This window comes from Pseudorca crassidens, chromosome 11, assembly GCF_039906515.1.
Source record: "Pseudorca crassidens isolate mPseCra1 chromosome 11, mPseCra1.hap1, whole genome shotgun sequence".
In the NCBI taxonomy this organism is placed as follows: domain Eukaryota; kingdom Metazoa; phylum Chordata; class Mammalia; order Artiodactyla; family Delphinidae; genus Pseudorca; species Pseudorca crassidens.
The window spans coordinates 86,885,302-86,911,700 of NC_090306.1; the positions used below are offsets into that span (position 1 = coordinate 86,885,302).

Consider the following 26,399-nt stretch of genomic DNA (forward strand, 5'->3'; position numbering starts at 1 on the left):
GATGACGTATAGGTGAGCCCCTAACCCCTAAGAAGGACAGCAGTGCACTGAAATTAGCACATCATTGAGTGGGTTCTTTGTATCAGAGAGACTAATCTACTAGTCTCCCTTTCAGATATTAACCAGTTACATTGTTAGTATTTGCATTACTCCTCCTATATCTTAGACCCATTTATTAGTGAGGGGACCTCCTTCTTCTCTGGCTTCATGTGTCTATGTGGAGGAACTTCCTCCAGAAAACACTACATTTCTCTGTCTACCTTTCATTCATTCTCCCCGACTCATAACTGGTAAGATTATAAGAACTGGGTATGGTTCCCTCAGCCTCTTTCTCCCTTTTAGAGCCGGCCTGCCCTCCAGGTGGAGGTGTACTCACTGGAGCTGACATTTTAAACAAATGCTGAGTATGATTCTGATGATCAGGCAAATTTGGAAGATACTGATGTAATGCACTCTCTGCAGTTTTCTTCTAACTTTCCTTCTCTATTTGGACAAGCTATTTATATGTGAACGGTCATGTTTCCAGTGTCGTTAGGGAACCTAGCTTCTTTCCTAAAACATAAAGCCTGGCAATAAGGCAATAATTCATAATTTCCTTTATGCTACTATAAAAGTCACAGAGAGGTTAAATAGCATATTCAAGGTAGAAAGTGAGGGAGCTGTGATGTGTGCTTAGGTTGTCTGACTCCATAGCCAGACCACACCACCTTCTCATTAGACACTGTGCAGCCTTTCCAGGGATACCTCTAGGGATGGAGATCTCTTAACTTCAAAAAAGAGCCCTCTTTTATTGTTGGACACCTTTAATGTCTTCCTTGTAATGGACCAAAATCCTTCCTCCTTGTAACATTGATTTTAGGTCAGCCTTCTAGAGCAGAACTGCAACCCAAATTCATTGAAGTTCAGGCTCAGTATAAAGAAACAATTGATTTCATGTTTGCAACAATACTTGTCTGTTGGCCATAATTGGTCCAGTCTCTGGTTTCCTTTAGATTAGTATTAACTAGTTTAATTTCCTCTTCCATATAATAACCCTTCTCATGTTAGAGTGCAATATCATGTATTTAAGGTCAGTCTCCTTCCTTACCATCTTCTTCCTAGCCGAGAACAAACACTGTGTGTTCTTGGACAAGCTATTAAACCTTTTTGAGACTCAGTTTTTTCATCTGTAATTTATGGGTAATAATACTTATTGAATTGGTTTAAAGATTAAGTTATGTAACCTTATAATTAGTGTACAGGAATGCTAGAGATTTCTGTGCATTAATTTTGTATACTGCTACTTTACCAAATTCATTGCTAAGACAGTCTCTTCAATAAGTGGTGCTGGGAAAACTGGACAGCTACATGTAAAAGAATGAAATTATAACACTCCCTAACACCATACACAAAAATAAAATCAAAAAGGATTAAAGACCTAAATGTAAGGCCAGACACTATAAAACTCTTAGAGGAAAACATAGACAGAACACTCTATGATATAAATCACAGCAAGATCCTTTTTGACCCACCTCCTAGAGGAATGGAAATAAAAACAAAAATAAACAAATGGGACCTAATGAAACTTAAAAGCTTTTGCACAGCAAAGGAAACCATAAACAAGATGAAAAGACAACCCTCAGAATGGGAGAAAATATTTGCAAATGAAGCAACTGACAAAGGATTAATCTCCAAAATTTACAAGCAGCTCATGCAGCTCAATATCAAAAAAACAAACAATGCAATCCAGAAATGGGCAGAAGACCTAAATAGACATTTCTCCAAAGAAGACATACAGATTTCCAAGAAACACATGAAAGGATGCTCCACATCACTACTCATTAGAGAAATGCAAATCAAATCTACAATGAGGTATCACCTCACACCAGTCAGAATGTCCATCATCAAAAAATCTACAAACAATAAATGCTGGAGAAGGTGTGGAGAAAAGGGAACCCTCTTGCACTGTTGGTGGGAATGTAAATTGATACAGCCGCTATGGAGAACAGTATGGAGGTTCCTTAAAAAACTAAAGATAGAGCTACCATATGAGCCAGGAATCCCATTACTGGGCATATACCCTGAGAAAACCATAATTCAAAAAGAGTCATGTACCACAGTGTTCATTGCAGCTCTATTTACAATAGCCAGGACATGGAAGCAACCTAAGTGTCCATCGACAGATGAATGGATAAAGAAGAAGTGGCACATATATACAATGGAATATTACTCCGCCATAAAAAGAAACAAAATTGAGCTATTTGTAGTGAGGTGGATGGACCTAGAGTCTGTCATACAGAGTGAAGTAAGTCAGAAAGAGAAAAAAAAATGCCTTATGCTAACACATATATATGGAATCTAAAAAAAAAAAAAAAGGTTCTGAAGAACCTAGGGCAGGACAGGAATAAAGACGCAGACGTAGAGAATGGACTTGAGGACACGGGGAGGGGGAAGGGTAAGCTGGGACAAAGTGAGAGAGTGGCATGGACATATACACACTACCAAATGTAAAATCGATAGCTAGTGGGAAGCAGCCGCATAGCACGGGGAGATGAGCTCGGTGCTTTGTGACCACCTAGAAGGGTGGGATAGGGAGGGTGGTAGATGCAAGAGGGAAGAGATATGGGGATATATGTATATGTATAGCTGATTCACTTTGTTATAAAGCAGAAACTAACACACCATTTTAAAGCAATTATACTCCAATAAAGATGTTAAAAAAAAAGATAAGTTATGTAGGATTTTAGGTTTTCAATGAGAGGTAGTTTGTGTTATCTTCGTTGTACCTAAAGGTATGTATTTTAAGTATATTGCATGTATATAACTGCATCTGAATCTTTTATCATATATCGTATATAACTAAATTATTTCATCTAGCTTTTAAATCAAGGAAGAAGTAACTTACCTTACTGAAATAACTTGCTTTTAGAAAAACTTTAAAATTTTGTTTCTAATGGTTCTCATCCTTTTCTTAAATATGTTACTGTTTGCTTTCTAAGATTAAAGCCATATTCTTTGAAAAGTGTTGATTAACTCTGAGAATTATATTTTCAAGCTTATAAGCATATTGACATTTCTCATACCATTATAAAAGTGATCTTATTTCTATTTTCAGTATTGCAGGGGGTCGGATACTCTCAGTGATAAAGATGCAGCTGATTAAAGGCCAGAACAGCAGGGATCCTTTTTATAAAGCAATAGAGGAAGTTGCTCAAGATTTGGATTTGAGGATTAAAAGTATTATCAATTCTCAACAAGGAGACTTAGCTCTTAGTACCACTGACATCAGTCCTGCACGGGTAATGAGGTTTTTATTTTTCATTATCCTTCTGTACAAAACACTATATCTTCTACTTGCTGTAGAAATGGTTTACAATTGCCACTTAAGTCAGAAGAATGTGTTTACTCTGTTATAAGATGTTGAAAATATAAGTTTCTCAATAGATTATGCAGGATTATGTTCGACTAGGGTAAATCATAACCTCTATGGGCCAAATTGTCTCTGTTTGTTAAAGAAGCACATTGGATAATCTTCAGTATCCCTTGTAGCACTAGAAATTTATAATTCTTGATGGATATTAAGGTGTTTTGTCATATTTTTCAATAATTATTTTTATAAAACAATTATTTTCCCATTTAATCAGGTATAAAATAAGAGTCTGGTGTCTCTGGTTATGACCCCAGTACTAGGCACTCCACAGAACAACAGCAGAAATAGTTTCTACTCAGCAGTTTATTTTTCTTTTATAGAATTTTTCTATTTCCATGATCTCTTATTTACTACCTCCATTGCCAGATTACTGCAGACATTAGGAATTTTTCCTATGCTTAGTAATTGTTTAATTATATATTCCAGAAAATTTACCTCTTCCTTGTTTTTCTTACATAGATAGTCTGTCATTATAAGGTATTAAAACTATAGTTTTATAGGAGAAATTGACTACCATGTCTTTAGTTCTAGAACAGAATTTTGGAGTACGTGTTATAGTAATTCATTTGTTGCAGTTTAATTGTTCAGGTAACAAAATTCCCTTTTTATTAGGTATAATTGTGATAGCCCATGTATGAAGAAAGACTTTTGCTTAATTTTTATGATTCACTTATTTTTCTGCAGCCCTCGGGCACTATTTTTAGCTATTTTCTATAACAATGCGTGTTTTTAGTTTAACTTGAAGGCGGGACATGGGGGAGATTCTGAGTTATTTCCCCACATATTTCATGTGTGTTAACACTTCCTATGACAGCTTGGCTCAAATGACAACGAGGTTTTATTATAAGTATAAATCAGGAACTGTCACAGCTCAGATAATTAAGAGTGCCCAATCTCTCCCATTTCCTGTCACAAGAAATAAAGATGCAGACAACCTGGTTCTTAATTTTATGTTTTCAACCAAATTAGACATCTTTGAAAAATACGAATCAGTAATTCTCAATGAAGTTAGTATTAAACAGTATGGACTTCTCTGGTACTAATGAAAAATATATGTCAAGCACTAGATTGTGATAGGCAATTTGTTAAAATTCTGGTGTAGCTATACATTACAGTTCACTTGGTAGCCTGAGTCAGCCAAGTAGAGAAAGGAGGCCAAGACCATGTTGATGAAACCTGAGGAAAGTGGTACAACTATAACAGATGTCCTCAAAAGGGCGACTCTGATATTTAAGCACAATGTCCAACAACCCTATGGGTTAGGCACTATCATCATCCCTATTTTACCAATGATTTAACTGAAGCACAGTGAGGTTAAGCAACTTTCCCAGAGGTATACAGCACATACAACTGGTTAGTTGGTATGAACCCGGTCAGAAATGCCATCAGAGTTTGTTCTTACGTGTGTCTATGTGTAATATTATCTTATCATATATTTTCCCTATTCTTCTATCTAGTTACTAAGTTTTTCCAGCTCTTCCCTTTTAATCTGCTTTTTCTTTATCTCCACAGCTACTATTTTAGTTCACTGCTACTACCTTCTTCATTTCTGAGCTGGACTATTCCAGTCTCTTAATTTGTGGTCCTGTCTCCAGATTTAATAACAGTCTTACCCTGGAATATAAATATTTTACACATTTCCATCATTGCTGTCATTTTTCTAAAATGTAAATAGTATCATTTTATTTCCTTGCTTAATAAAGGAAGAGATTTTAACCTTGTAACAGATTGACTTATAACTTCTTTGTCTGATATACAGTGCTTTCCCAGGCTCATCTCACATGACTCCCTGTCTGTTACCCTGATCTTCAGCCATTTCATGCCATGTAGTCTCTGAAAATACCATGTTCTCTCTTACCCTTTTGTGTCTCCTCTATGAAGCCATCCTTGATCCCAGGGTAAATTGATCATGACCTTTGGGTGTGCTCCCACTGCACAATTTATACATTCTCTTCGAAATAGCACTTAGGGGACTTCCCTGGTGGCGCAATGGTTAAGAATCTGCCTGCCAATGCAGGGGACACGAGTTCGATCCCTGGTCCGCAAAGATCCCACATGCCGCGCAGCAACTAAGCCTGTGTGCCACAACTACTGAAGCCGGCACGCCTAGAGCCGGTGCTCCACAACAAGAGAAGCCCGCGCACTCCAACGAAGAGTAGCCCCCACTTGCTGTAACTAGAGAAAGCCCGCACACAGCAACGAACACCCAATGCAGCCAAAAATAAATAAATAAATAAATATATTTAAGAAAAGGAAATAACACTTAGCACTCTGTAATGCCATTATTGGTTACTTATTTATTTTATGAAAGAGCCTACGGGTTCCTTGAGACACTAGTTTTTACCTTTGTAGCCTTAGCTTCAAATGCAATTCTTGGGACTTAGTATGTGCTTATGGGTGATTACTGAATGAATGAAGGTCAGCTAGTTTTTTTATTTTTGCATTTGAGTAGATCTGTACAGCCATCTGTGGGGTTGGTATTCAGATCACCAGAATCTCACTTCTGGTATAAGAGAGAAAAAATATCAGTATACAAAGAAGTTAAGTCACGAGGCTGAGATCACGTAGATTGTAGCTAAACTTTCTGACTTATAAAGACTAATGTTATTTTGACCAAAATCTAATGTCTTCCTTTGATAATACTATTTTCTATATTTTTTGTGCTTCTGGAAGTTCATAAGATTGATTTTATTATGGCTTGAGGGATAAATATTCACATGCCGTAGAGCCACTTCTCGTGGCTGATTTTTTTATAGCTTAATAGAAGAGGAAGAACAATAGCACATGAAATGGAAAAGAGTGGCTGATTGACCCAGCTGGGGTGATTGTTACATTTATTTGAAATTGTTTCCTGTTCTAGCCAAAATCTCATGCCATAAACCATGGCACTGCATACTGTGGCAGAGATACTGTGAAAACTTTACTGGTTCTTTTGGATGAAGAAGCAGCCAGTGCTCCTACCAAAAACAAAGCAGAGCTTTTATATGACGATGAAAACACAATTCATCATAATGGAACTTCTATTCTTACACTTTTTAGGTAAGTAATGTGGAAGTTATATGTATGTGAATATTAACTTAAGTCTATAAAGGAAATTTTTGAAAAAATCACCTCATTTGTTATAAAAGAAATACATGCTATGGTTAGGAAACTTGGGAACTACAGAAAAGTATGAAGAGAAAAAATAAAAGTTAGTTAAAGGGAGATTGAACATTTGAATGTGAGGGAGTTATATATAAAAGTAGTATTTTGTGAGAGCATGAGTGGTGTTTTTTGTTTTTTTGTTCTTGTTTTTTGCTGTGGAAATATTTGCATAGATATTTGTGTCAAAAACTTTGCTAAATGCTTTCACTTATATCAGCCCTCACAGCAGTCTCTTTTAGTAGTCTCCCCAATTTATAAGTGAAGAATTAGAGACTTGAGAGAGATAGCAAGCAATTTGTCTAAGTTGGCAAGCAGCAAAGGTGTCTTTCTCCAGAACCTGAGGTCTCTGCTCCAAAGATTGTGCTATTTTGCTTGAGAATAGGAGAGTCGGTATACACCAGACTTACACTGGAATTGACATTTACTTGTTCTTCATCGCATTATGAAGAAAATACTAAATTACTGTTGGTATTCTGTGCAAGACATTGATACTCACCAGTTTTAACAACAATTCGGTCAAACACTGAGTTGGTGATATTTTTAATTAATGAACATTCATTTATAGAAACATTTAAAATTTTAGAATAACGGTTTAAAATTGTATTATTACATTGTGGAGGATTTTTTAAAAATTGTCCTGTTTGATCTTTTCTATTTTCTGCTTGAGCCACTTTCTAGAAATCTGATTTTAGTCTAAAATTGTTCATATCTATCTATGATTGCTTTACTTTCTCTCTCTCTCTCTCCTGTGCTTCACTATCTTTTCTCTTTAAAGAGAAACTTTATAATGCTCTATCATTCAGTGTTGACTTCTAATTCCTTTGCAATGAAAATTTATTTTATCAATGATTTACTTATACCCTGTGTTGGAATCCCAGAAAAGAGTATAAAGAAAATGAACCTTTGTTTTTTTCCTCCTGTCAACTTACTTCTGTTTAACAAAGTTTGCTTTTAGGTAGAAATATAAATGATTTAGATTTTCTCTTAGATTGAATTCTGTCATTTTCTTAGAGAAAGTTATTTTGTGTTTGTAGGATTTTCTAAATAAAATTAATCCCCACATACATTTTAAAGAGGTATTTTTCTATACTCAATTATGTGGCCAAACACGTTTATAGTTACCTTAGCATTTTCAATTGTCATTGTGCAGACAAGTACCAGTCCATGGTAAAGTATATTTTTAAGGGTCTGCATCGAAATGATAAAATTAAGGACAATGTATATGAATGTAAGTCAATGTAGGGTTATAAACTAGTCTTTCTTAGAATAGATTATCCTTTATTCTTTTTATAAAAAATAAATTTATTTATTTAATTTATTTATTTTTGGCTGCATTGGGTCTTCGTTGCTGTGCACGGGCTTTCTCTAGTTGTGGCAAGCGGGGGCTACTCTTTGTTGCGGTGCATGGGCTTCTCATTGCGATGGCTTCTCTTGTTTCAGAGCATGGGCTCTAGGCACACGGGCTTCAGTAGTTGTGGCTCGCAGGCTCTAGAGTGCAGGCTCAGTAGTTGTGGCACACGGGCTTAGCTGTTCCCCGGCATGTGGGATCTTCCTGGACCAGGGCTCGAACCCGTGTCACCTGCATTGGTAGGCGCCTTCTTAACCACTGTGCCACCAGGGGAGCCCCCTTTATTCTTATGTAATGGTCTTTTGACACAAAGGGGTTATGACTCTGGCTCTATTAAGCTAAAAAGGAATTTACTGAGGAATCCATGTTTGGCTCCAAATTGCCAGTATCTCCTTCTCTATCATGTCTTCTCTGACCCTCCTATTTCTAAACTATGCTTTTCTCTTTTGAATTTCCCTGCCATGGCATCTGTCCTTTTTTATTTTGAATTTTAGTTATGTGGATATCTTATTTCCCTTACTTAGATCAAGATGCCTGAATTCAGAGCAGTGAATGAATGAACTTTCTATTCTTCACAACATCTTATACAGTGCCTTACATATAGTAGAAGCTCAAATATTTAGTGGCTGAATTAATTAATTAAGCAAATTATTAGTATTTAGAACTCTCAGAATAGGAATATGGACACTTTTAAATAGTATTGTAAACAACTAGGTTCAGTTGTTCAGAATAAACTTTCATTCTCTAACTGCTTTTGGATAGTGGAGAGGTGTAAACTAGTTTAAAAGCTACTTTGGTTTATAAATTTTTGCTTTTTTTGGACTAGATCTCCCACACAAGTGAATAATTCATCGATGAAACCCCTAAGGGAACGTATCCATATGTCAGTGCAAGAGAAAACAATTAAGGTACAATTTAATATACTGTCATGAAAATGATAAAAATCGGTTTACTTTCAGAAGAATAAATATATAAAGCTGAGCTGGGTATTATAAACATACATTATACATGGAACAATAGGGATTAAATGGAAAATAAGTTATGACAGTTGACACACAGAAACTTTCCTTTTAATACAATCTTGGCTAATCTGTCTCTGGTTTATTCAATACTTGGACCTAAAAGAAGGAAAGGAATAAGCACCTGCTATGGTAAGTGTTCAATAAATATGTGTTCAGTGAATGAGGGGGAAAATAAAGAGGAGATGGTTTTCTCATTTACATTTCTAATATCTTAAACTGAATCTTGAGAGTCTATATAATTTCAGTTTTGTTCCCATCTGAAGACATAATGGCAGAATATAATTGATTTTGGATTGAGATAAGGAGAACATTTCACATTGTTCATTGACTAGAGCTATTCTTTATATTTTCACTTGGTTTGAACTGAGTATCCCAGTTCTCATTTGAAACATTTGTGCCTATAAGTAGTCAGTAACATGTTTTTAGGCACTTAAATTTTTCTTGATCTTATTTTTCAAAAAAGAAGCTTGTTTTTAACTCATTGATTTATTCAGCATACATTTTTGGGTATCTGCTATGTGCCAGACACTGTTCTATGGTTGGGAATTCATTTGTTCAACAAAATTTTCATGTAAAATTTACAGTTATCCTTAAATTATCAAATAATTATTCATCTTTTGATATAACTTTGAGAACTCTAATTTGTTCTTTATATTCCCATTTGGAAAGTTAGTCCCAATTAGCAAAGCCTTTAGTTATCTGTTTCTTCTACATACCCCAAATCCATTTAGTTTATTTAGATTAATAAGTCTTATCTTCCTATTGGTTATTAGTAGCTGTTAGTAGTTAACATCTATGGAATACATCATTGATTTTTATATAATTTTTCTGTGAAAAAACTTGTCAATTCTTTGTTATATTAACCTAAGTACTTGTAGTCGAGGTGTAAGATTTTTGAAAAAAACACCTATCCTTTGGACTTGATTAGAAACGGAAATGTAACAGATTCTTTAATTTTTCCCTGCTATGGCTACTGACAAACTTTAATATTTTCATTTAAAAATCATTGGGAGTTGCAAGAGGAAGGGGATATGGGGATATATGTATACATATAGCTGATTCACTTTGTTATACAGCAGAAACTAACACAACATTGTAAAGCAATTATACTCCAATAAAGATGTTAAAAAAAATTCAAGTAATACCATTAAACAGTGAAGTAGATATCTGTAAACTACTTAGAAAATTGTCTGGAACCTAATAGATTAACGATAAAAGTTATCTTCCTATGCAATCTTCTATATGTAATAAATTCAAGTAAAAAGTAAAAAAATAAAAATAAAGATCATTGGGATATTTTGTTAAACTAAGTAAATCAAAATGAAAAGATCTGTCTGAATAATGAGAAGGTGTTTTTAGAAATTGGTAAGAGTCAACTAATTACTGTAAAATTTATGAACCAATTTGTAAAGTTTTGGGAGGTAGAAGAGACAGTATCTGATCCAGTCTCATTTATAGATGAGGAGATCAAAATCCTTGAGAAATCACCTTATCCAAGATATCATAACTACCAGGAAATATTTTATGCCATTGTGCAAAACCATGGATAAATACTAATAAGACTATAATTACATTGCTTCTGTTACTTAATAGTGGAGCTGGCTTACTCCACGTAGCTCTGAAACTAAATGGCAATAGAGAAAGGAAGGAATTGGTGTTTATGGTTATATTTTATAGTACAGTACTCTTTATGAAAGCAAAGTGTGAAAATAATTGGTTTAGCCAGGTATACAGCTGAACCATGGCCAGATCGAGTACTTGCTGGAATAACAAAAAATGCTGCTAATATTTACTACTAAGTAACTATGGAAAAGTAGTTTAACAGCTTTTTACCTTATTATCCTGTTACTTTTTCTCTTTTGGCATTTAATTCTCTTTTTTATCATGGAAAGGATATATGATCTACACTTGAAAAACTGTCTTGGAAAGACAAAGGTAGATACTGTTAGAGAACTTAGAATTTTGATGTTGTAGATCATACTTGATTGTGAAATATCCATGTCATTATTATTTGGGGCAAATTAACTTTTCTTGGATTTTCATTTCCTTGTTCATAAATAGAAATAGGCACTCCTGATCCCCAAATCCTATGAAACCACTTTGGAAAGTGTTCATTAACTCATTTGAAATGCTCAAGTTTTATTTTCTACTGTAGCTTATTTGGAAAATTGTCTGTGATGGTCAAATAAATTCCCCTGGGAAGGAAATTAGAAGGTTCTTCCTGAACCTTCATGGATTTGGTAGGAGCCTTTAGAGAATGCTTTCTTCCCATTCTTACCCCAGTTTCCAAGCGATTTATACAAGTACCGTCATACCTTTTTATTATAAGATCTTTCCAGGAGACATTTACCTTCTTAGGTCCCTGTAAATTAATTAGTTTTATTCCTTCCAGCTTGATTTAGCCATATTTTGCTTTTCAGACACAACTGAAAAGTTGTATATACATATCTTTTTCCTTATTCTGAGTCTAGTGTTTTCCTCCGTATTATGTGTATGTCCGAATAATCATCACCGTTAACTAACTTAATAACTTAAGTCAGTGGATCAGAAAAATGCTAGATCTTTAAAAGTTGATGTAGTTGGGACAGTGAAAATTAGGACATAGGTAGTTGGAAAAAATAGACTGGCTCTAACTCTGGTACCTATTATAAGCAGCCAGGCAGTACAATGCTCATGGTGTTGGAAAATTAGACATCCATGTTTAACCTTTAGGGTATTCCAAAACTGAGTATATCCAAATAAAATGGTGTATTGAGTTCAATTAGAATTTCCTTCCCCTAATACTTAAAATGAGTACAAAATAGCAATAACTAGCAAAAATATTCACCAAGAGCAAACAACAGAAAATAATTTAATTGGATACAATAAACTTCAGAAACGATGGCCAAGAAAGGAAAGAAGATTTCAGAGGGAAAAGGCACGACATGATTTAGCAACTTAATCTAGTCCCAGTCTCCACATAGTGTGCTAGTGAGTTGACAAAGTCCTGAGAATTATCACTAAAATATTTCCAAAACTGAGAAGCCAACTGTGTGTTCTTTTTTTTTTTCTTTTTAGAGAAATAGCAGAAGTGGCAACTACATAGTAATGTGGAAAATGAACTCTGGGATTTACACATTGACACAGTGAAGGCTCTAGTGCTGCATACTGAATTGTGGAAATTATCCAAATGATCCCCTTGCATTTGAATGAAATACAGCCTCTAAATAGAGGGACTTTTTATGGTACATATAATACATAATAAATTCTTAGAAGAAAGTGAGGAACCAACCCAGAAATTTTTTCAGATTGCCTATCTCCTCAACTGAATGTTACTTTTGCCTCCACCGTTCTTCAGGCTACAGAAAACTGGGGGATAACAGAAAATATGCAGCCTTCAAAATGTAACTGAGGAGCAAGTAAAATGCTGTCAAATAAGGAGGAAACAGAATCAAGAAACCACTCACAGGCTTGGAGGCTTCTGTTTCTAACTAGGATGTAGTAGATCATGGCAAAATACCATTTCTGCTACAATAACAAAATAAAAGGCACATAAGTTGGGGAAAATATTTTAAAAGACATAAGAAAGCTATGTAAGCAAAACAGTTTAAATAAACTAAAAATCTGGAGAGGGTAAAGTTCTTCTGAGGTGAACAGACTATTATCAGAGTTTTCTTCCCTGGGATTATTTTTCCAGTTTTGGGTATGAGCCAAGGATTGATCTTGGCCCATGTAAAGGAACTCACTGACAGAAAGAGGAACTAACAAATATTTTGATGTCTTGAGGGGCTGGCAACAATTTGGAAACTTTGGGGCCCTGAATGCACAGTTATTTTTACCTACGGCACCTATGCTGAATTTTGGAGCTGAGTGGGAGGTTAAGGAACCTCAATCCAGTATACTAAAATCACCTGTAGTCTTGCAGTAGCACAGAAGACAAGGCTCCTCTTGAGGAGTGTGACCTGGCTCAAACGCATGGCTGTTGCCTTCTCAAGATATTTGCCACGTTTGGAAATGAAGTGGGTTGGGAGACCGAAGAATACAATGTAAAAACCTTTGAAAGACAGACTGAATCCCCCAGACTTTCAGGTCAGAGGTGATAGAGATCCACAAGGCTCTCAGTTGAAAGCTTGGGAGGGACATTCCCGAAGGAGAGGTTAAGAACCAGAAGTCAAATATGAGTTATGACAGCTGCAACCCAGCTTTGACTCAGGTCAGTCCCTGTTGGCATTGCGGTTATCAGCCCCTCTCTGTGTCTGCCTAACAGAGACAAGGGAAACCCTTGATAGAAGATTTCATCTGGAGCCTCTATAGTTCCTTTATATACTGGACATGAGAAGAGACAGGAAGACTTGTCCTTTAATCAAGAGAAAAAACTAACAATAGAGACAGACTCACAAATGACCCAGCTACTGGAATCAGCTGAGAAGGAATTAAATTTTTTTTTTTTTAACATTTAAAGTTAATTAGGGCTTCCCTGGTGGTGCAGTGGTTGGGAGTCCGCCTGCTGATGCAGGGGATGTGGGTTCGTGCCGCGGTACGGGAGGATCCCACGTGCTGCGGAGTGGCTGGGCCCGTGGGCTGTGGCTGCTGGGCCTGCGCGTCCAGAGCCTGTGCTCCACGGCGGGAGAGGCCACAACAGTGAGGTCCACGTACCGCAAAAAAAAAAAAAAAAAAAAAAGTTAATTAAAGGAAAAGGGCAAAATGGATGAAAAATTGGGAAATTCCAACAGAGAATCAATTTTTTTATTTTTTGGCAAGCTGCACAGCTTGCGGGATCTCAGTTCCCTGACCAGGGATTGAACCTGGGCCATGGCAGTTAAATTGCCAAATCCTAACCACTAGACCACCGGGAACTCCCAAGAATCAAAAATTTTAAATCAGAACCAAATGGACATTGCAGAACTGTAAAAACATTATCTAAAATTAATAATTCATTAGGTGAATTTATTTATTTATTTTAAAGATTTTCTGATGTGGACCATTTTTAAAGTCTTTATTGAATTTGTTACAATATTGCTTCTTTATTATGGGTTTTGTTTTTTTTTTTTTTTTGGCCCCGAGGCATGTGGGATCTTAGCTTCCCAACCAGGAGTTGAACCCGCACTCCGTGCCTTCAAAGGCGAAGTCTTAACCACTGGACCATTAGGGAAGTCCCTAGGTGAATTTAATAGTAGACCAGACATAGCATTAGGTAGCATAGTGGACATGAAAATAGGTCATTAGAAAAAAGTCCAAACTAAAGCAAAGAGAAAATAAAGAATAAAAAAGCAGAAGAGAAGAGTAGGACACAGAAAATGTCTTAACATATGCCTAACTGGATCCTCAGAACGAGAGGAGAAAATAGGATTGAAATAGTATTTGAAGATATAATGATTGTAATATTTTCCAAAGCTTAATTGGTCCTTTCACATCAGGTAGTAGTTAGAAGATGTGAGGAACAGATGTGTGGTTTCCTTTAATAATGCACAGTTGCATATGGGTTCCAATATTATGGACCTAGCAAGCTAAAAAATGTCCCTGAGTCCTTTGAAAATCCATCTGCCTTTCATGTATGTGCCACACACACACACAGGACATAGATTGTAAAGCTTCTTTCCAGAGCAGTGTTCTCCAGTAGAACTTCTGTGGAAATGTTCTGTAATTTGTGCTATCCAGTACTGTAGGTGCTAGCCACGTGTGACTATTGAGCACTTGAAATGTGGTACTGCAACCGGGGAACTCGATTTTTAATTCTATTTAATTTTAATTAATTAGCTACACATGGCCAGCATATTAAACAGTTGCATTTCTAGTGGATTAAAGATACACACAAATGCAATAACTGAAAACCCATAAGTAGAGGAAATGGTGCTCTGACCATGAGAGATTAGAATAAATAGGATTTAAATAGGGAGAGAGGATGGAAGAGAGCATTGCAGGTGGAGCAAACAACTGATGAAAAAGTATTAGATTGTCTTAGCTAGTATAAAGAGGCTGTGCATTCCATAGTGAACAAAATAAGTGAATAAATAATGTGGGGTAAGGTTAAGGAAGGTGTGGCTTTTGTACTTTTTGTGGGGCGTATTGTAAGGATATGTGCATGAGAACCTAAGAAAGGTGGAATATTTAAGAACTTGAAAGTAATGGTGGATATAATGGGGCTTAAGGACTTCAGCTGCATGGTTCTCTGTACTTAAATGTGATGTAACTTTGTGTGTATACCTCTCTCTTGTTTCTGTACCAAATGGTTTTCTTACTCTATTGAACAGAGTAGAGTTTACTCTGTACATGTTTTTCTATTGATATATCAGAGCTTTTGCCCTTAGGGTGCTTTAACTGTTCTTTACTGGTCTACTTCTCTCATTTCTGTGTGCTGTGGTTTCTTTACTCTCCGTACATCTTTTTCTACCTCCAAGCTTTTGCTTACTCTTGGTTTCTGTTCCCTCATACCTTCTGCTCGCATACACCTGTTAGAGTGTGTTATAATTTTACTTAATTAATGCACTCAGCAAACATGTATTAAATGCCTACTGGATACCGGGCTCTGTCCTAGGCACTGTAAATATATCAGCAAGCAAAACAGACAAAAACCCCTGCCCTGATGAGCAAGTTGTCCCCCAATATTTGTGGGACTAGGGTGGAAGAACATAAATGGAAACCCCTGGTCTACCCCCGCAATCCTTTTAATGCTAGTTCTGTTCCATACTGTTAGACACACTCCACCCAGAAATGTATACATCCCGCTCCCTGTCACCCTTGTCATAAACAGTCAGCCCTTCCTAAAGGAAGAGGCCAGTGCTGGCCCAGTGCCTAGGCAGTTTAAGCAGGGAATTCTGGGGTGCCAGGTTCTTGGAACAGGATCTAAAAGTAGGAGTCATAGTCTCCTAGTGGGCATATCCAAGTCCCTGTGGACTTATTCCTCACCCGGTGTGATGAAGAGGGCCAGAGCAGGCCATCAGTTGGCAAACTAAGGTTTTGTTCATGGAGCTTACCTTTTAGTTGGGAGAGGCAGATAATAAACAAAACAAACAAGTGAATTATATGGTATATTAGAAGGTTATCAGTGCTATGGCAGGAAATAAAGTTGGGGAGGAGGGTAAGAAGAGTGTGTTCCTTTGTGTGTGTTTTGGTTTTAAAGGGAATGATCAGTACAGGTCTCTTTGAGAAGGTGACATTAAGCAAAGGCTTTAAGGGAATGAGCAGCATTTTTCATTAGAATGAAAATGGGATGTTTGTATTAGTCTGAACTAAAATTTGAACTGTTTTGGCTGAAGTAATGAGGTTGGGATTTATTGCGTACCTTCTAAGTGTCAAGTGTTATACTAGGTATTTTATACCCCTCATTCCAATTAATCCTTTTTGAAATCTAGAAGGCATTATTTTCCAGACCATATACCTAGTAAGTAACAGAACAGTGGTTGTATTCAGGTATAAGACTTCAAAGTTTATGCTGTTTCCAAAGTGTAAACGAAGGCGTAGTAATTATAATAGTCATCATTTGATATACTTACAAATTCATATGCCATTAAGAATAGCAAATCTCTGTTCTTTTGAAAATGTGATAATGTAAGAATGAAAAGGTGAATTTTGAATATTTATTTTTAGTTATATATTTAATAGGTATGTTGAGTAATTTCTTTTTCCAAACTTGTTGATAAAATTTATAGCCCCCGCTATAATGGGGGCTTAGAAATTTCATTTTCTTATTAATACAGCTAACTGAGAGTTTCTGTGACTTTTCAATATTTTGACTCATTTGTCTTAATTTAACTGGAGTCAGGCTTTCCTATGTGAAGTACTATTTTCCTCAAACTGGGAACCTACTAATAATTTCAATTTAAAAAGAGCTTGTGGCAAAAGGACTTTTCCAATTCTTGGCAAGTTTGAAGTTCATTGCAATTTTACTGTGGATAGAAATCTTTCCAAAGGGGGGAAATCACTCTACAAAGGAAAACTTTGAATCTTTTTCTCTCATGTGACTTGAACATAAAATGATTTTAACAGCCATGTATGAATCTGGACATTATTCTTAGTTGTTAAGTACTTCAAAAGCACTTTCAAAAAGGAATTGTTTTGCTTATTTGTGATTCCAAATCAAATACACAGAGAGATTTGGAAGATTTGCAACAGGAAGTAATCTCAATTCTATGTAGCCACTAATCTTGTGCAGAAAAATTCAACTTTTATGAACAAAGGAAAAGCAATCTCTTTTAAGTTATAAATACAAGTCAATGTAGCTTGTATTGTTTTAATAACCAAAATGAAGAAGCTGATTGTAAGTTCATTTTTTGAGCTGCATTCCTAGAATCATTTTAGGGTTGGCCAGGTCCTGAGACACCTAATTCAACAGATTTCTTACTCTATAGGAGTACTTTCTTTATATGTTACTACATTAATAACTGTATAGTATCTACATATATCTTTAGAGTTACATAGCTGTTTCATATTTTTAACTTCATTTAATCCTCACAACTCTATGAGGTAAATATTCCCATTTATATGTGGATAAGTGAGAGGTTTAGAGGTTTACCCAAGATCATCTACTTAGTAAGTGATAGGGCCAGTATTAGAAGCCAGGTCTTTTGACCACAAATCTGATGCCTTTTCCATCACATCATCTTGTTTCTTTGTGTGGGTTTCTTAGTTGGACATCACATTGTTGGCTCCAGTCAAGTTCATGATCAGTTAAAATCTCTAGGTCTTTATTTCATATGTTGTTTTTAAGTCAGGTTCTCCTCATCCTGTACATCTGTAATTGATATTTTGAACTTAAATACAGGACTTTGTTTATCCTCATTCATTTTCATCTTATTATTTTCTACTTATGGTTCTAGCCTTCTGAGATCTTTTCAATCTTGATTCTATTATCCAATTTATTTATTATTTCTTCCAGCTCTGTGTCAACAGCAAATTTTATAAGTAGAATGTCTTTGTGATTATGGAAGCCATCCTAGTAATCTCTTTAGTATACTGTGTGCCTGTCACATAGTTGGAACTTAATAAGTGGTAATTGATAAAAAAGATCTTTGTACAGGGCAGGGAAAAAACACACATATAATCTTTTACAAAAAAGAAAAAAAACACCCTCAATATAACTACTCTCAGTTATTACTTTTGGATATAAGTATTCCAAGATTGCCATAGAACCATTGTGGTTCTCTCTTGTGTTTTGATATGTTTATAAATAATATTTTTCATGGTAAATATAGTGGTTAACTGATTTTCTTTCACATCTCAACCCATAATCAGTATTTTAAGAATTTCCTTCTAACTCTAGTTTTCTGAAACTGCCCTACTATCACTAAGGGCTAGAGAATTTCTCTATGGGGGGCCTAAGGAGAAGAAATCTAGCTGTCAGGAGGGCTTATTGAACTTGTTTTGCGACTGTATTTACATAGCAAAGAAAGATTTTTACTCAGATGTATGTTTAAAATTAATAAAAATGCCAACTTTCTAAAGAAATTTTTATTCACATGCAGCATGAGATTGAGAAAATATCAGTTGTCTGTATTAAATAATATAATTATTGTATTTTTATTTAGAGTGCTTTACGAGTGGTACTGATGAAGGTTTTGTGGTGGGAGGCTCTAGTCCCCCAAGCCACCTGTAGGTGCCATCACTATCTGGATATTATGGGAGTGATCCTTGGCAGCCACTTAGCATCTATTTACTTTCATGGCCTCACCATACTCTTTATAACTCTCTGTAAGCAATAAGTTTATAATTTTCTATAAGTAGTAACTGGTGAAATGAAAGAAACGTATACAAAGATGTCAGCAGCTAGTATTGGTTTTGTAGATGGAAATAAATGTTTTTGGATAATTTACTACAGTGATGATATGATGTAATATAATATAAAGTTTACTTTATTAACAAAATTTATTTTAATAGCTTTATTAATTGTTTTAATTCTCTACTTATGGAATTAATAAAGTCCAAAAAGGCCTAGTTAAAACCTTCAGTTATATTTTAGGGCATCTCATGGTAGAAAATATATAATAGTAGTTGCATTCATGTGGGTTCATGAAGATATTGGGCTGTAGCTCCGTTCATTATCAAGAGCCTACTGTATTTCACTTCTAAAAAAAATAGTTTTTCATCTTTTACATTTTCACATTTTTTTCAATTTTGTGTATTTTTGTGCTTAAATGGAAGATAAATTCTAATTGTCTATATCTTCAAGCAAATTAAATATAATTTTTAGTCCTCTGGGAGTTACAGGCTCTCATAGACACCATTACTCAGAAAGATATAAAATTTGTCATCCTGAGAAAACTTGCTTTTATGGAGCAGCTGGACTGGAGACTATTCTGATTTCTTCTAAAATATAGTCAGTGGATTTCACTGCTGTTATCTTTGCAAACATCTGAGTGGGTTAATGTAGTTATTGTTCTGAATATATAGCATAGTGTATAATTACTGAATATATAATGTAAAGTCATGCTGTTTTAGATTTCCTGAACTGTATCAATACATGCTCTGTGAGTATTATTCAGCATAATGTAGTTATACTTTGAAGTATTAATTTTTGAATTGTTGAAGTCCTCTTTATTTAATCATGTATTTGAAATAAGCTTTGTCTGTTTCTGAAAAAGATTTGAGATGATTTCTAATTATTTGGAGAAATCTCCCTACTATAACCAAATGGCATTACACAGCAGCTGCAATTGTTGAAATTTGCATTATCTGTGTAGATTACTTTTGTTCTGAAATTAAGTTCTCTCCCTAAAACAGCCACTGGTTTTATGTTTGCAGAATACATTTCCAAAAATACTTTCTTGGCATGGTGCTTAAGAATTAAATTTAGCTTTCTAATTTTCTCCTATTTGTCATGTTTGAAGATAATTACAGGAGTATACTTTGAATACTCAACTATTAAATCCCTTGGTCACATCTTCTTAGAACGATATAATCAAATCATATTTCTTAATTTTCTAAATATTCATGTTTTGTTTTGTTTTTTGCGTTACGCGGGCCTCTCCCTGCTGTGGCCTCTCCCGTTGCGGAGCACAGGCTCCGGACGCGCAGGCTCAGCGGCCATGGTTCACGGGTCCAGCTGCTCCGCGGCATGTGGGGTCCTCCCGAACCGGGGCACGAACCCACGTCCCCTGCATCGGCAGGAGGACTCTCAACCACTGCGCCACCAGGGAAGCCCTAAATATTCATGTTTTTAATTAAATAATGCCTTTCATTCACCACTTTGTTTTATCTTTCACCTTCTTTGTTAGCTTCCTATCTTTGTTTCTTTCACCTTCTCTTATTTTTCTTTTTTATCCTAACATTTCTCCCTTCCTTAATTTCTCTAATTTCTTGAATTCCATATGCTATTTTTTCCTAAAAGAGTTGTACCCTGTAATTCTTTAAGATTGAAAACTTGTATTTTTCTAGGATTACATATATCATGTATATCATTATTAAACATAATAAAACCACTTTCTAAAGCATCTCAGACATAGGAATGTGTAACAAAGGTCTTTGAAGAGTTTATAATTGATTTGCCTAAGCTTTTACAAAAATTATCAAAAACATACACAAAGCTGGTATTACTGAAAAGAACAAAAATGCTGGTTGTAGCAGTGAATGAGTTTGCAAACTATGAAACATCAAGGATTAAAAGTTCCCACAGATAATGAAACATTTAAGGGAAATTTTTATGATACCTCAGTGACTACAGAGTATATTTCTGTCTAGATGAAAAACTAAATAAAAATAAAGGATAAATTGTATATTTTCTCCTTTTTTCCTGTTACCAGATGAAGCAAACCTTAATTAGATCTCAGTTTGCTTGTACTTACAAAGATGACTGCATGATAAGCAAGGATAAGTGGAATAGTGTTAATTCAGCATCAAAGCCTTTGTGTGTTCTTCACATGGAAAATGACCTTTCTGGTAATTGACCTTATTTGAGCAATTTAATAACAATTCAATTCTAGTGTACTAATTGGTTTTAACTTAAGTAAAACTAGATTTTTTTTTGCAATGTAAAGGTTTATATTTTTATAGACCTGAGTTTATTTAAAAAGTTTATCTAAGTACAAATATATGTATAGGAATAGGACTCAGTTTGATTTAACTAAATGTATTTAAGAAATAACTTGCAGCATTTAAGGATTAAGTGTTATGCATTCAGACAAAGCAAATTTATTGTTTGTAAGGATGAAAAGTGTTATGGTAAAATGCAAAGAAATGTGATAGTAATATAGCTGTATTTGTTCATCATGTAATTTATATCATTATTTGATTGTAAATCATAAATTTTAAAATATTCTTTAGCCATTTAAAAAGTTTTTTGTAAAATTCTCATGTGTAATAATTTTAAGTATTATATAATTTCTTTCCTCTTTTCATCTTGCATAACAGGAGGTGTAAATTCATCTATTGGAAGACCAACAATTGGAACAAGTTCTGGAAATGTTCATCTGGACAGAAGTAAAAATGAAAAAGTGGCAAGAAAATCAATTAGTCTGACAGGAAATAAAGGCTCAAAAAGGAAACAGGTGGATTTGGATGATGAAAATATTCTCTGTGATAATGGAAACGAACCACCTCAACACAAAAATGTTAAGATACCTAAGGCATCAAAAGATTTGCAGAGTAAATTAGATGGCAAACTAGTTAGAGCTGCAAAAAGCAATAAATGTACCGCCAAGAACAAATTGATTACTGGCCAGACAAAGTTAACTCAGTTTTTTAGACTATGAATTTGTCTTTTATGTTCTTTAGGTTTATGTATATATAAAACCATTCACCAAAGGCATCTACTTAATTTTCTTTTTTTTTTTTTTGTGGTACGCGGGCCTCTCACTGTTGTGGCCTCTCCCGTTGCGGAGCACAGGCTGCGGACGCGCAGGCTCAGCGGCCATGGGTCGCAGGCCCAGCCGCTCCGTGGCATGTGGGATCTTCCCGGACCAGAGTATGAACCCGTGTCCCCTGCGTCGGCAGGCAGACTCTCAACCACTGCGCCACCAGGGAAGCCCCCATCTACTTAATTTTTAAGAGATCAAGGTGTAAATTATGGTGCTTTATTATTTTGGTCTGCAGTGTATGTAAGGTTAGCATGTTAAGCATTGTTTAAAAAATACTAGTAAGTCATAATTATGCAGAATATTCACAAAGTTTAATGCACAGGTAAAGCATATCATTTAGGTATATCTTAATACTACTTTCTTTGAAAACAGACATTTAAAATAATACAAGTCATAGTAACATTAAGGGCTTTTTTCCCCACAGGCAATTAAATGATTTTGTTTTCTTCTGAAATGATGATGTGGACCAACAGGTATCACACTTGCCAGCAAGGTCGATAGACTCTTCCCAGCATACACCTGAGCACTGAAGGAAAAAAAAGCTTAAATTGTTTAAAGGACTAGTATCACACAAAATTGATTAGAAATGAAAGAATGGATCTAGTATAGCTAATTCTGAGTAAATCAAAATTATAGTAACTAATAACTAATTATAGTAACTAATTAAATACTTTTTAATTTCACATCTTTTGCAGGGGTCACATAAAATCAAGTAAATTGAACCATGGTCTTGTTTGATTTTGTCGTGATTGGACCCAAATTCAATTAAACTCAGATTTCTATTTTATGATATTAAGATATAAGAATTGAATTTTAAAAAGACTACTCACTGTCAAAATCTCTCCTTCCTATAGGAAATTTAGCTGAGTTTTCTTCATTTGCAATTTCTCTCTTTTCTTGTATTGATTCAGTATTTTGAACTTCATTCTCAGCTGGAAAAGCTACAGATCCTTTTAGTGCAAGATAAGGTTTTATAGCCAGATTCAGTGGCAGACCATTATTTAAGAAATTGTGTTTGGAACCTGCATTCTGTAAAGAAAAGGTTGATTTGTGTTTTAGCTGTCTTATTGGGAATAGAACTATGATACAATTGTGTAATATTCTTATTGATCAAAGATGCTCTACACTGTTTTGACTCTAAAAAATATTTTAGATACAAGGTTTTCAGGGAATAAAAACCGTTTGAATAAGAGATGTTTTCCAGAATGGAAGAACAACCTGGTATGTAGGAAATTTAATCAATTGTCCTAATGCATATTGTGACTTTTTTCACATACTTCTGCTTATAAAAGTATCGACTTTACTTCCAAAGGATTCATAAACATCATTCAAATTTCCACTGAAATAAAGGATAAGTCACATTGCCACTTACCTTTGAATTTTTGTTTTCCTCATCATTCATGAAATTGCTCTCATCATTTTTATATTCCTCCAGGGAAGGAACAACAATTGATTTTTCTTCAGTATCTTCCTTCTGAAAGGCTTTCCCCAACCTCAGTGTTTTAAATACCATGTCATCTTCTAAATTTCTTATTGACTTGGAGGCTGAAGGCGAAACACCTTGAGAAAGCAAAGAAAAAGTTAGTATTAATATGTAGGAAGAGAAACTCATTTTTGCCATTCTTAGTTTGATGTTTGCATGGAGTCAAACAAGGATGTGTAAAATGAAGTAAAATTTCTCAACCTGCTTTGTAAATGATTCCTACCTTTATATATTTTCCAGCTTGAATAGAAAGCACTTGAAAGACTTAGACTTTTGTCATTTTAAAAATGACTCATTAGATAGAAGCTAACTTTTTGTATAGCTGCTAATACTTACACTGTTTGGGTTTTAGTGGCATATTGTTTATTTTGAGTGTGAATTTTCTCAGAATCTGATTAAGATCCTTGGTAGAGAGCTTCTGTTGAGGAGATTATAGTCTCTTGAAAATGGGTTGTTATTAAGGAAGACCACAGGACATCAGGCTCTCCATATTCTTGTTTATTCATATTGTTCCCTTCTGTTTATTTTCTGATTAAGTAAAATATTAAAACTAGAGTTATTTCTTTCACTCAGGATAATAAGCGTCAAAGTTTAAATACATTTAATCCTGATTAAGTGGAAATAATCTTCAGAAAGAATTTTTTCCATAAATGCTTAGAATAGCCTTTGGTATTTAAAGTATATATGCCTGTCAGTATGAACAAAAAGTCATTCATTTTATATCTAAAATTGACCTGTCAGGTGTGTTTTATCTCTATATTTACGAAAGGGTATTACTGATATTTATTAATGAGTTTAGCAATTAATGAATAAGAAGTCCATGAAGAGAATATTTATGTGCTCCATAAATGTTAATTTTGGATAATGAGTATGTTGTATGATTTTTAATTAAACATTTCAGGGTTAATTTGTAATGTTGGCCCTGTAGAGTAAGAGAATACATTCTTGTGTATGTCTTCTGGTATATATGTGCAATAGTTTTTCTAGGGTATATTTCTAGTTATGGAATTGCTGGGTCTTGGAGTATGTACATTTCAGCTTTATTAATGCCAAAATGGTTACAGAATAGTAGTAACCAATTTAAACTCCCCCCTGCAGGTTATGAAAGGTCTTACTGCTCCAGGTTCTAGTTAACACTTGGGTATCTTATTGTGCTTTTAATGTTTATTTCTCTAATTACCAAAGACGTAGGATGCCTTTTCATATGCTTAAGTAAAATGCCTTTTAAAGAAAAATTTGTCTATTTCTCTATCAGATTGTTTGGGTTTTTCTTGTTGATTCATGGGAGTTCTTTATATATGCTGGATATTAATTCTTTGTTAGTTGTATATGTTTAAAATATTGTATTTTTTCTCACATTTCTTATCTTTTGAACCGCTTCATGGTGTCTTTTGGTGAACTAAACTCCTTAATTTTAATGTTTAAATTTCTTTTTTTTTCTTTTTATGGTTAGTATTTATGTTATTTGGAAATCCTTCCAAACCCTGAGGTCATTATCATACTTCTATATATTCTAAAAGTTTAAGACTTTCACATTTAAATTTTTAATTCATCTAGAATCTTGTGTGTGAGAAAGAAATTTTAACTTTTCCAAATGTCCTTATATATTTCTTTTTTTTTTAACATCTTTATTGGAGTATAGTTGCTTTACAGTGGTGTGTTAGTTTCTGCTTTATAACAAAGTGAATCAGTTATACATATACATATATCCCCATAGCTCTTCCCACTTGTGTCTCCCTCCCTCCCACCCTCCCTATCCCACTCCTCTAGGTGATCAGAAAGCACCGAGCTGATCTCCCTGTGCTATGCTGCTGCTTTCCACTAGCTATCTGTTTTACATTTGGTAGTGTATATATGTCCATGCCACTCTCTCACTTTGTCCCAGCTTACCCTTACCCTTCCCTGTGTCCTCAAGTCCATTCTCTAGTAGGTCTGTGTCTTTATTCCCGTCTTGCCCCTAGGTTCTTCATGACCTTTTTTCTTTTTATGTCCTTATATATTTCTTGAATAATTCATCCTGTCTCCACTCATCTGCAGTGCCATCTCTGCAGTGTATTAGGTTTCTATACATGTGTAGGTCTCTTTCTGAACTCTCTATTCCACTGCCAAATCTACAGTATTATTTATTATTACTACAACTTAAAAATAACTTTTTTTTTACATCTTTATTGGAGTATAATTGCTTTACAATGGTGTGTTAGTTTCTGCTGTATAACAAAGTGAATCAGTTATACATATACATATGTTCCCATATCTCTTCCCTCTTGCATCTCCCTCCCTCCCACCCTCCCTATCCCACCCCTCTAGGTGGTCACAAAGCACCGAGCTGATCTCCCTGTGCTATGCAGCTGCTTCCCACTAGCTATCTGTTTTATGTTTGGTAGTGTATATATGTCCATGCCACTCTCTGACTTTGTCACAGCTTACCCTTCCCCCTTCCCGTGTCCTCAAGTCCATTCTCTAGTAGGTCTGCGTCTTTATTCCCATCTTACCCCTAGGTTCTTCATGACATTTTTTTTTTCTTAGATTCCATATATATGTGTTAGCATACAGTATTTGTTTTTCTCTTTCTGACTTCACTCTGTATGACAGTCTCTAGGTCCATCCACCTCACTACAAATAACTCAGTTTCATTCCTTTTTATGGCTGAGTAATATTCCATTGTATATATATGCCACATCTTCTTTATCCATTCATCTGTTGATGGACACTTAGGTTGCTTCCATGTGCTGGCTGTTGTAAATAGAGCTGCAGTGAACATTGTGGTACATGACTCCTTTTGAATTATGGTTTTCTCAGGGTATATGCCCAGTAGTGGGATTGCTGGGTCATATGGTAGTTCTATTTTTAGTTTTGTAAAGAACCTCCATACTGTCCTCCGTAGTGGCTGTATCAATTTACATTCCCACCAACAGTGCCACAGGGTTCCCTTTTCTCCACACCTTCTCCAGCATTTATTGTTTATAGATTTTTTAATGATGGCGATTCTGATCAGTGTGAGGTGATACCTCATTGTAGTTTTGATTTGCATTTCTCTAATGATTAGTGATGTTGAGCATCCTTTCATGTGTTTGTTGGAAATCTGTATATCTTCTTTGGAGAAATGTATTTAGGTCTTCTGCCCATTTTTGAATTGGGTTGTTTGTTTTTTCGATATTGAGCTGCATGAGCTGTTTGTATATTTTGGAGATTAATCAATCCTTTGTCAGTTGCTTTGTTTGCAAAT

The 26,399-nt window shown here is 35.1% G+C and overlaps 2 protein-coding genes across 5 annotated transcripts in view; one reads left to right on the forward strand and one right to left on the reverse strand.

Annotated features, from left to right (window-relative positions):
• PARPBP (PARP1 binding protein) overlaps positions 1 to 26,399 on the forward strand; it is a 112,469-nt gene that overhangs the window by 61,452 nt on the left and 24,618 nt on the right. For 2 of the 4 annotated variants that reach the window (XM_067697730.1, XM_067697734.1), the window contains 5 exons: positions 3,095 to 3,278; positions 6,270 to 6,448; positions 8,728 to 8,809; positions 20,638 to 20,773; positions 21,245 to 22,373. In XM_067697730.1, the coding sequence (XP_067553831.1) occupies positions 3,095 to 3,278; positions 6,270 to 6,448; positions 8,728 to 8,809; positions 20,638 to 20,773; positions 21,245 to 21,585 (922 nt within the window). In that variant the 3' untranslated portion in view covers positions 21,586 to 22,373. Of the gene's footprint in view, positions 1 to 3,094; positions 3,279 to 6,269; positions 6,449 to 8,727; positions 8,810 to 20,637; positions 20,774 to 21,244; positions 22,374 to 26,399 lie in introns of those variants that run through there. The other 2 variants (XM_067697733.1, XM_067697731.1) reach the window with 2 other exon arrangements.
• PMCH (pro-melanin concentrating hormone) lies at positions 22,513 to 23,311 on the reverse strand. The gene is made up of 2 exons (XM_067698593.1): positions 23,063 to 23,311; positions 22,513 to 22,719 (listed from the first exon to the last, which is right to left on the reverse strand). The coding sequence occupies exons 1-2, from the start codon at positions 23,309 to 23,311 to the stop codon at positions 22,513 to 22,515; spliced, it is 456 nt and encodes a 151-aa protein (XP_067554694.1).

Excerpts from the sequence above, each read along its gene's own strand:
- PMCH (XM_067698593.1), bottom strand. The coding sequence starts at position 23,311 with ATGGCAAAAATGAGTTTCTCTTCCTACATATTAATACTAACTTTTTCT. Across the intron at positions 22,720-23,062 it reads AGGAAAACAAAAATTCAAAG|AATGCAGGTTCCAAACACAA; the intron begins GTAAGTGGCAAT and ends TTTTCTTTACAG.